The 10,233-nt window shown below is 57.8% G+C and overlaps 5 protein-coding genes across 5 annotated transcripts in view; 3 read left to right on the top strand and 2 right to left on the bottom strand.

Moving 5' to 3' along the window:
• The window catches only part of SPRG_21294 (hypothetical protein), a gene marked incomplete at both ends in the record, with an annotated part of 3,075 nt that extends 598 nt beyond the window's left edge, over positions 1 to 2,477 (bottom strand). The window contains 7 exons of the mRNA XM_012353572.1: positions 28 to 1,003; positions 1,048 to 1,115; positions 1,174 to 1,291; positions 1,337 to 1,364; positions 1,419 to 1,517; positions 1,565 to 1,905; positions 1,953 to 2,477. Of these exons, the coding sequence (XP_012208962.1) occupies positions 28 to 1,003; positions 1,048 to 1,115; positions 1,174 to 1,291; positions 1,337 to 1,364; positions 1,419 to 1,517; positions 1,565 to 1,905; positions 1,953 to 2,477 (2,155 nt within the window). The remainder of the gene's footprint in view (positions 1 to 27; positions 1,004 to 1,047; positions 1,116 to 1,173; positions 1,292 to 1,336; positions 1,365 to 1,418; positions 1,518 to 1,564; positions 1,906 to 1,952) is intronic.
• Positions 2,478 to 2,782: 305 nt separating this feature from the next.
• On the bottom strand, positions 2,783 to 4,756 carry SPRG_13503 (hypothetical protein; the record flags this gene model as incomplete). The annotated part of the gene is made up of 1 exon (XM_012353563.1): positions 2,783 to 4,756. One exon carries the CDS (start codon positions 4,754 to 4,756, stop codon positions 2,798 to 2,800), a length of 1,959 nt encoding a protein of 652 aa, XP_012208953.1. The 3' UTR covers positions 2,783 to 2,797.
• A 1,168-nt stretch (positions 4,757 to 5,924) lies between these two features.
• SPRG_13502 (hypothetical protein) lies at positions 5,925 to 6,614 on the top strand (the record flags this gene model as incomplete). Its single annotated transcript, XM_012353562.1, has 3 exons — positions 5,925 to 6,098; positions 6,139 to 6,267; positions 6,546 to 6,614. The coding sequence occupies 3 exons, from the start codon at positions 5,925 to 5,927 to the stop codon at positions 6,612 to 6,614; spliced, it is 372 nt and encodes a 123-aa protein (XP_012208952.1).
• Positions 6,615 to 6,819: 205 nt separating this feature from the next.
• Positions 6,820 to 7,605, top strand: SPRG_13501 (hypothetical protein; the record flags this gene model as incomplete). The annotated part of the gene is made up of 2 exons (XM_012353561.1): positions 6,820 to 7,506; positions 7,534 to 7,605. 2 exons carry the CDS (start codon positions 6,820 to 6,822, stop codon positions 7,603 to 7,605), a joined length of 759 nt encoding a protein of 252 aa, XP_012208951.1.
• Positions 7,606 to 8,065: 460 nt separating this feature from the next.
• Positions 8,066 to 9,184, top strand: SPRG_13500 (hypothetical protein; the record flags this gene model as incomplete). The annotated part of the gene is made up of 2 exons (XM_012353560.1): positions 8,066 to 8,681; positions 8,731 to 9,184. The coding sequence occupies 2 exons, from the start codon at positions 8,066 to 8,068 to the stop codon at positions 9,135 to 9,137; spliced, it is 1,023 nt and encodes a 340-aa protein (XP_012208950.1). The 3' UTR covers positions 9,138 to 9,184.
• Between the last annotated feature and the right edge of the window lie 1,049 nt (positions 9,185 to 10,233).

The raw sequence follows: 10,233 nt of genomic DNA, 5'->3' as shown, positions 1-10,233 counted from the left end.
TTCCGTGCTCCGAGAGCGAGAACCCACCGGCGCTCACGCCGCAGCTCTTGAACAAATCAAGGAGCGGCACCACGTGCGTCTGGAGGAGGCTCTGGATCGCTTTAAAGTCGTCTGGGAGCGGACATATGAACTCGAGGCGGCTGTAGTTGAGCGTCACGGACGTCGCGAGGCGCTGCTTCTCGAGCGCCACTTGCACATTGGTACATCGCCCGCTGCTGCGGCGTGCGAGGTCCTCGAAGCCAGACGCGAGCGTGTGCTGGGTGTGCTGGCCCACGATGAGTGCCGTTGCGTGGTGCAGTCGCAGCGCGTGGGCTTGGGCGTGCTGGACCGTCTCGAGGTCGCGTAAAATGTTGCGGCAACTCTCGCGCGTCGCGGCGTCCGACTCGTACGCTGGAAAGATATCGGGGCGCAGTGCGGCCCAGACGCCGTCGATCGACAAGTGCAGCTCGCTCGTCGGTGCGTTCCCCGGCGGCGTCACCGAGAGGTCGTAAAACTGCACAAACAAATGGAGGAGCACCAAATAGTAGGCGCTAAAGTCGCTGCTTTCCATGTCGTCGCGGGTCGCCAACTCGTGCCCGAGCGCTGCGTACATCGCCGCCAGCTCAAAAAAGAGTTTCCACTGCGCGCGGTGTAGTGTGTGGTGTGTGCTTGTTGCGAGCAGTGGGTCGCGATGACAGGCTTCGTCCCACCGCTTGTCGTACGTCGCTTTGGACGCAGGTACAAAATACCACAGCAAGTGGAGAAAGAGCTTGGGCGACGCCATGTGCAGGTAGACGTCGCTGAGCGTCGGTAGCGGCGCGAGTACCGTGAGCGATGCAGTGGCGTTGATGCTCGTGATCGCTGCGTTCACCCAGCGCAAGACGATTGCGTGCGGGGGCTCGGCCGTGACCCGCGCTGCCACGACGTTTAGCGTCGTACTAGAGGCGAACGGAACGTCCATTTTGGGCACGGTCATGTCAGCGACGAGCGAGAGGTCGTGGACCATGAGTGCGTCCATGACCGACTAGAGACCCATTGGATCGTGTTTGTGAAAAGATCGAGACGTACCGATGCGCACGTGGGCTCGAGGGCGTAGGCGACCGTGTCGGGCGCAAGGGCTTTATAGTGCAGTAGCTCTACAATCATAGCACACAACACAATGGTATCGATGACAAAGCGAGATGGATCGCGCACGCTGGAGACGGAGGTCGACAAGTGGCATGAGCTGGGTCGTCACGGCGACGATTTGGTCCATGGCCATGACCAACGAGCCTTTGACTTCGTTGAGCAAGCTCTTGGCCTTGACAAGCTCCTACAGCCACGATCCAAGCGTTCTTATTGAAAAAGACAGTACTACCTCGGCCGTCCGGGCTTGGTTGTTGGACCTACAACCATCCATTTGCAGTCAACGAGCTTACAATCGAGTTCAGATATAGTACAAAAGAGTGTCCTTCATGTGTTGACAGCGCTTTCGAAGCCGCTTGGTCACGAACCGCATCCAGAGCATCCACACACGCTGCTTGGCGAGTTTGCGGCGTCTATGCGTCAACATATCAACTTGATACAATTCGCACACAACGCATACTTGTCGAGCGCGATCGTCCAGCGCAGCGCACGCTGCTCCTGGCACATTTCTCGGAACGCGGCCCATGCGCGGAACGTGTCGGCCTTGCGCCGCGACCGCGCTTGCATGTCCTTGATGCGGATGAGGCGCGCCATGATGTCTTCGCTCGCCGTCGCTTCGGCGCGGACCTTGTGCCATGCCTTGAAGATCATGCGCATGATGTGGAAGCGCAGCGTGTCAGAGGTCCGACTCATGATATTCATCGCGACGCGGGTCCGCACCATGGTCGCTTGGCGGAACGCGGCGTCGGCTTTCAGGGCCTCGGCGTCAAACTGGGCGTAGCGCAACAGCTTGCGTGCCATCTACTCGGTATGTCACTTGCGAGAAGCCATGAGTCTCACTCGTCGACCTTGCTCGCTGTGATGTGCGGGTCGAGACTCAAAAGCGTGTTGACGACATAGTGCATGCGCGGCGCCTCCCGCACGCGCTGGCAGCCGCAGAAGGAGCACTGGAGCTGCCAGAGCATGTTGTTGCCGTGGCAAAACCCGCAGCGCGGCGGCGGTGCGTGCGATGCTGCGGGCGCCTCGGTCGAGCTGAATTTGACGTACTGCATCGTGCCTTTGCCATACGCGACGCCGACGACCGGACGCCCCTTCGCGTCTACAATGTCCGGGTGCGTCGTCGACGCCCGGCGATGGCGTGTCTCGAGTGGGTCGACATCGGTGCTGCTGGTCGTCGACTGCCTGCGGCTTCGAAGCCTCGATGCACTCTGCACGCTGCGGAGGACCCGGGGTGCCTCGCATTTTTCTTGCGGCAAACCACCGCACAGCGCCTGCTGCTTGCTCTGTACCAGCTCGTGGATCGACGCGCGCAGCGGCAGCGAGGCGCAACGCCCGGGCGAGCGGCGAGCTGCTATCTCGGCCGCGTCGCTCATGATGTCGTCGTCTGTCTAGGCGCTACCGGTTACGTGTGGCGGTTTCGCGTGACCCAAGCACTGGATGAGAGTGATAGGAAGAGATGCGTGGACAGGTGTTGGCTCGATCCCCACCATCGTCGTCACTCCAAGAACGACCAAATCGTACTAGTACGCCTCACGAGACAAGTAGCTCAAGTCTAAAACTTGAAAATTTACATGTCATTGATTTTGTTCATGTCGAGGATAAGTTCGTTTATCCACGTGGTAGCCTTATGGCGTTAAAGGGTGGGTTTATGCACTTGACAAAAGGACACGTGCGAGAAGGGAGAAAAATGAAGCTACTGGATTGTGATGGTGGTGTTTTTTAAAATCTTGATGTTGAACGCGAGGCTCGTGATGGCCGCGTACTTGTGGTCGAGGAGATAGAGGTTGCGGTCGCCGTCTTGCACGACTCGGCAACCCGTGTCACCGGTCGCGGCAGCACTCTCATCGGGCACGACAGCCGACAACGACGACAACAAGGGCTTGTGGGGCGAGGTTTGCGGGGCCTTGACGGTGACGGCTTTGCTCTTGTTGGCCCGCAGCCCTTTCTCGGGCAAGCCAAAGCACACGAGGTGGCTCGTAAAGAACCACTGCAGCGTGCTCAATCGGCGCGCGGTCACGATGATGACGGACGTATCGGGTGTCACGTCGTCGAGGTAGTCGCATAGGATCGAGCTGCTGTTGAAAATGGCTTGGCGCGCCAGTGAGTTTTTAGTCATGACGCGCCAAAATCTCGCAAAAATCACGTGGTCGAGCGCTGTGAGGAGCAGGACGTTGGCGATCAAGCCAATGGTGATGGACGACGCGACGCGCATGTAAAAGCCATCAAAGACGTTGACGCAAATGCCGTCGATGCGCCGGACCGCGTTGCGCACATCAACCGTGATCGAGTTGTTGTACTCGATGAACGGCGGCACGTAAAAGAGTAAAACCGCACTGGCATAGAGCGTTTTGACGCTGCTCCAGTTGAAGAAGCGCATGACGACGCTCTCGCCATTGAACGTCGCGACGCCGAGGAGGTTCCAGAGAATTTTGCACCCCTTGAGGATCGCGCAGTTGACCCAGAGGAGTCGCGTCGACAGTGAAAAGAGCTGGAGCGAGTAGAGAAACTGCGGCGCGTACATCGTGTACAAGTTGACGTTGCGCATGTACAAGAGACAGTTGGGAATGTCAATGAGGACGCTCGCTGCGTACAAAAACACAAAGATGTCCGAGTTGTAGCAAAACATGTCAAAGCGCAGCGCGTGGCTTTGGTGCCGGAAGACCTTGGGCAGCACGGTGCGGACTGCGCGCGTCAAGACCGACTCGGCCTTGGTCGGGTCCACGTCGTGCCACTGGACCGTGCGGCGGCTCGCGAGGTACCCGAAGACGGCGAAGACAATGGCCGTAATCTTGGCCGCCAGCGCGACTTGACCGAACGCGCTGTTGGGCATGATAAAGCCGAGCTTGTACATGGATCCGGGCAGGAAGCGCGAGTTAGTGACCGTGAGCGTCTTGGCCGTGTCGTTGTAGACCATGGTCATGTTGCAGACCGAGTACCCGAGCTCGGCGACGGGGTCGCAGCCCGAGCAGAACGACCGAGAGAAGATGCGGTAGTAGTTGACGCGGTGCGTTTGGGGCACACTCGAGTTGACAAGTGCAATCTCGGTCGTAAAACGCTTGTCGACGGTCGTGCGTCCCGGAATGTAGTTGCGATCGATGAGCTCGTCGCTCGTCATACTCGAATTGCCGAGGTTCGTTGTCGTATCGCCCGAGAAGAAGTGGGTCACGGCGTTGCCCCGAAAGAATGTGACAGCATCCGACAACAACGCGAGCTTGACCTTGTTCGAGATCGCCACGTCCACCGCGTACGTCGACTCGAAGATGGGGCACAGCACCGAGTCAGGCGTGAGCGGAATGTCGCCGGTTTGAATGACATAGATCTTGTCGCTCTTGGTGACCATGTGCACGACCGAAAAGTTGGACATCCACTGCCCCAAGTTGGACAAGTTGTCGACACCGAGGTCCTTCGCAAAGCTGTACTTGGCGCGGAGCTGCGCTAGCGACTGCACGGATGCGATTGGCGTCAGAAAAAAGTACCCGCCGCCGAGAAAATTGCCGATCGCCCAGTTGTTGACTGTTGCGTCGCCCGCGATCAAGAGGATGACGCAAAAGCCCGCGACCGTGACGATGACTTGGTACCATTTACGGAACTGGATGCGCCAGTGCTCGCGGCGCACCGAGGCGAGGATGGCTGGCGTCGGGCTGGTCACCATGGAGTTGGAGTTGACTTGCCTGAAAGGCGTTGTCTTTGCCTGAAAGGCGTTGTCTTTTCTGGCTGTTGTGGTACACGTACCTAATAATATACATTGGGAAACCAACAATCGCAGGATTGTGGGTCCGTAACAACAGGCGCCTTGTACACGACGGTGCGCCAACATGGTGCGCCAACGACTCTGTCGCGTGCTGTGGTGGACCAGATATTTTTCTGGCTCGTTTCGTCGATCAGTAGGCTGCAAGCTCAACACTGGGCTCTCCGCCGGAATGCAAACATTAGAGTCGGGTCATGTTTGTGTGATTGCATGTAACTGGTTTCCTCTCTTGAAACTCGATGCGACGATCGTGTGATTAGACGTGAGCGATAACGTAATCTTTGAAATTCCCTATCCGACCACGTCGACCCAGGTACAAGTCGTATGTCCATTGCTCTTGATCCAGCGTTGCCACCCGATTCAAATATTTCCAAAAGGCCGCAAGGGGGCAAGGGAGCAATCCAACCTAACACGTATCTTTATCCGGATTCCGGTTGGACCCAAGTTGAACGACCGTTTATGCGGAAGCCAATCATCGGTGGCATTCGACGGAGCTACACGGTGGCACTCGACGGAGCTACTCGGTGGCACCGCAGCGACCATTGCTGTCGTCTCTACTCATATTCATAGGTGCGGTGGAACAGCACTCTTTTCACTTTATAACGAGATTGTAGCAAGCACAAGGTACCTGTTGCCATCGTGGTAGGTGAGGATGGTTCATCGTTCTTAAACGAACGGCGCCAAGTGCCATCACATCATTCTGCACCAGCAGGTACGGTGATGGTACCAATACGACGAACCACTGCTCCTGGCAAATGGAGTACCCTTTATTAATACTTGATACTGTGGAGTGGGGTCCACCACGGGATGGATCTCTCCGTGCGCAGCTCACTCCCAACGACCAAGTGCTGGTGCCAGCTCCCACGCATTCAGGCGTAGCACTACGTATGCGAAGTCTTTGAGTTAGTTTTTGCTAATTTGGTTTCAACGCGAACACGTTTGATTGATTGATTGATACTGTGGAAAGCACGCCCATAATTGTCACTACGCGCTCTCGGTGATCCTCGACATTCAGAGTTGCCTCATCTATGTACGGAACATCAACTATTACAACTCGTGGACCCTGAGGGGCATGTCTTCGCTGAAGACGTTTTCACTCAGCGCGCGGCTTCTCTGGGCCAAGTGTGCCATGTACAAGGGCTTTCAAATGCTCTGGGACCTCTTGGGTACCGCGTCATTTTACGGCCAGAGCCGTGTCATGGGTATCTTGAACCTCACGAACGTCTTGTGGCTCTTGTACCTCGGCGTGATCGCGCTCGCATTCCGGTCTTTATCGAGTGTTCTAGTACCGGTACAACAACTTGGTCGACGTCACCGTGACGCAGAAATTTGAGACGATCGCCGGCTTCCACGTCTTCAATGACTCTTACATGCGCGTCGCGTCGCCCATTGCGCTCAGGCTCCTCCGCTACGTTGTGCTCGACCCTCGACCACATCTGCACCAAAAACGGGGTCTTTTTAGCCAAAAACAGCTTGGCGCGCCATGCGATCTTCAACAGCACCTCGATTGATTGTTTGCGATTACTTTGGGCCCGATACGGACACACCAAACCAACTAGGATAATCTCCTTTGCAATCAGCGACGCTGTCTCGGTTCTGAACACTGAAAAGCCCGGCGGCAGCACCGACGACATTCGCGACTCGGCCTAAACATGGTCGTCCAGGACAGCGACCGCACCTTCTTGACGGTCAGCTCGACGACGTGTCGAGTCTTGTCGACAACATCAAGAATCTCAAACACTACTTTGTCACCATCAAGTAAGACAACACCATTGTCCATCATTGTGATTGTCCATAAACAAACCGCACGCAACTTGACATCCAACACACATGTCGCAGATATGACCTGCATTCTCAAAACGTCGAGTGCTGGTCATCGTCATCACAGCATCACTGGAACGTGCCCCGAACGCCGCTCGTGGCCAAGGCGATCGTCGCACGGGCCATGTCACTTTGCCTTTTGCAAGATGACGACCACATCGCCCGTGCCGCTGCGCGAGATCATGGACGAAGCGTATGCACGCGCCCTTGCTGCCACACACGACGACCTCCCGGAAGGCTATGACCCCAGAGACTTCGAGGACAGCCTCCCCGACGGCTACGACCCCAAGGACTTTGAGGATGACTTGCCGCCAGGGTACGATCCGCGGGATTTTGAAGATGGTTCCGACTACAGCGTCGACGCGCTGGCGGCGGACGTGGACTACGCCTTGGCGCTCTCGCTGCAAGAGGCGGAGGCCGACGTCGATGGCAGCGGCTATACATCGCTCGTTTCGATGCAAGCCTCGGTATCCAACGGCGCGGACAACAACGAGGACGACTATGACGAGAACGACGACGACGACGACGTCGTGCCTGCCAACTTTGACTTTTCGGTCGCGCCCAAGGACGACAAGCACAAGCCCAAGCGCAAGAAGCGGGTGCAGAAGGATGCCCGTCGGTTCTACAGTGCCGCCAAGGTGGCCGCGGTGCCTCGCCAGCTCCTCGCGCTCAAGGGACAGCTCGACGACATGGATGCGCTCATGACGTTCCTCTCGACGCAAACGAATTCGCTGGCAATCGACGACGACGGCCACAAGATGTTTCGGGCGGCCGCGACTGTACGCGACGACGAGTTCTCTCTCTACGTCAAGGGCACGGAAGCCGATATGCAGGTGCTACTGGCGTATGTCATGACGCAGGTCGAGTCGGTTGTCATACTGGCCGTCAAGGACCTTGCGGGCGCGCCCGAGCCGCTCGTGTGCCTCGATTAACCCGCCACACATAATATCACTATTAACCTTTGCATTTCACCGAAGGTGCGCGATTCGCCTGGCAGCATAAAGCAAGCACGTTGCAGTTGCCCTGCGCTGTCAAACCACGATGGTACAGCTTTGGTGGGAGAGACTGCCGGCACCACCCCAAGCCGTTCACGCTTGTACACTGCGGCAGAGTCTGCCAACCATCCTAGTACCTTGATTCAATTAGGGAGCTTGAAAGCACTCTAGCAGTTTATCAGAAGGGCGGCGGCGGCGTCTCGGGTTGGGTCATGGCCTTGGGCAAGCTCGCACTGCATCATGCTGCCACGTAAAAACCAGGCGGCATTCCTGATCTCGATCGACCTCAACTAGGACAAGCATACAAAAAATGAGTTTGGGCGTAGCCAAGGCATCGTTCCGAATTAGGCTTTTTCCTTTTTCGAACGATGGAACAACGCTGGTCGTGTACTGAAGCATGGCCAGTTTAAGATCGACGACGCGGATGCTCAAGCAGCTGCTGCACCACCACACGAAGGTCGGCGTCTTCCTCGTCGTCGCGGGCTTCGTCTGGGAGTACCCGCGCATCATGCTCGCGCAGTACCTGCTGGGCATGCTGAGCGACTACCTGCACAGCAACCACCATCGGTCCGCGCTTCTCGGCATGTACATCGGTCTCATTGCCGCCGCCACGACGCTCTTCCGCGAAGACGCGCGCAGCGACCAGCCATACCTATGGAAGTATGTGCTAGCGACGCCCATGACGCTCGCCGGCGGCGCCGTCCGCCTCTTTGGCATGCCGGTGTACGCGCTGGTCGTCGCGGTCTGGGAAGCCACGGTCGTCCTGCAGGCCACGACGGGCCCGCAATACGCACACCGGCTCCACGAAGCCTACGTGGCGCGGCTGCAGTCGGTCGGCGGTGCGCAAGCGCTGCCACTCTCGGCGTTCACGACCGGCGTCGCATCGATCCACGACCCGGCGGGCGGGTACGGCGAGGTGCTTGCCTATGCGCGCTTCTCGGCCAAAATTGTGCTCGCTCTCTTCTTCTGCGTTGTCTATGGCATTGCGACGTTCTGCAACGCGCCGGGCCTCGGTATGTACACGCAATGTTGTCGATGCAGTTCTCATGTGCAAGCAAATAGCGGGCGAGAACCTCCGGGATGCGGTTCGCAACTGCGACGTCGACAGCGCCAAGAAGGCCCTGTCGCGGGGCACCGACCCGAACAGCAAGGGCCAGGACAAGGGCTCGGCACTGCACATTTGCGCGCAGCAAGCGCTCTCCGAGATGGCGCGTGTGCTCCTGGAAGCCGGCGCCGACGTCAACTTGCCCGACGGCTTTGGGTTTACGCCGCTGCACTGGGCCGTCCAGCTCCGACGCGAAGAAACGTGCATCGAGAAGCGCCTCGACGTCATCCGCGTCCTCCTCGAGTACGGTGCCAATGTGAATGCCGTTAACTTCAACGGCGTGTCACCGGCCATGATTGCCGCGCGGCCCGAGAACGTCCGCGCTCACGACGTCATCCAGCTCTACGGCTGCGACGTCGACTAGTACGATAGAAAGATCCAGTGCTCTATTTGATAACTACTTATTCGTCCAACTCGCGCCCGCTCAGAGGTATTAGCACACCGTCGACGCGTGAAGCGAGCATCAAGCCACACCAGAGCGGCAAGGCCATTGGCGCCACCGTGGAGTGAAACATCCGTTGCAGTGATTACGCTGGAGCCGCCGACGTGTGGCCCACACGACACGAGCTCGACGCTCGCCATGGCGGCTTTCCATCCCTGCGCTGCCTGTGGCCATTTGACGCGACGCTAGCTTGGACGCCAGCGCATGGGTGGGCGTGCCGGACATACGAGTGCGCTTCCCAGACCCCCGTGCTGCTGCCCTCACGCCGAGGCTATCATTCAATCGCGTCAACTGCTCGCATGACGCCCGCCAATCGTAGCATCACCAACACTGTAGACACTGTAGTTGCTCGCCAGCTCTGATGGTTGCTCGCCATCATACCCGGCCCGCATCCAAGAGCAATGCAATTGTGTTCTCGTCCATGGCGGCCTCAGTACCTGGGCAGTCGATGGCGCCGCCGTAGGCAGTGGGCAGCCCTGCCACTGCTGACCATGGTAGCACCAGTCTCGGCCAGGTACCGGCAGCATCGGTTGCCGCAGCGTCGGCCATGGTCGCTTCGGTGGTGCGAATCTTGGGAAATTGGTGCGATCGGGCGGCTGGCAATGACATTAAAATAAAGTGCAATCTCACGGGTCGTGGAATAAAATTGCGTTGTGGCGCTTCTGTACGTGGCCTATTGGGTGCATTAAAATGGTCCGTATTTTAATGTTGGCGGCGAGATCCCATCGAGTGGCGCGGATTGGTAGATTCTATCTCGCATTGGATTGGCCAAAAAGAATTTTTGCTGGCATGGGATTGGCTGCAATAGAAAAGCGCCGTTGGCTGGTGGAGAGTCATCTCCATACAAACCGTTTGGTGGACGGGAGTCTGTGTGGGGATTTTCACAGCTTGGCTTTTATTATTGGACTTTTCGCAAGGACTAAGGTATGGAGACGACGTAGGAGGACGAGCTCTCCGCGTGCAGGTGGCACCCGATGCATGGCCGGCGCAGCTGGCGACGAGGCTGCGGCCATGCGTC

The sequence above is a fragment of the Saprolegnia parasitica genome (genome assembly GCF_000151545.1).
Source record: "Saprolegnia parasitica CBS 223.65 unplaced genomic scaffold supercont2.127, whole genome shotgun sequence".
Lineage (NCBI taxonomy): Eukaryota > Oomycota > Saprolegniomycetes > Saprolegniales > Saprolegniaceae > Saprolegnia > Saprolegnia parasitica.
Note: the sequence above shows the minus strand (reverse complement) of the source record. Positions and strands in the feature narration are given on the sequence as shown.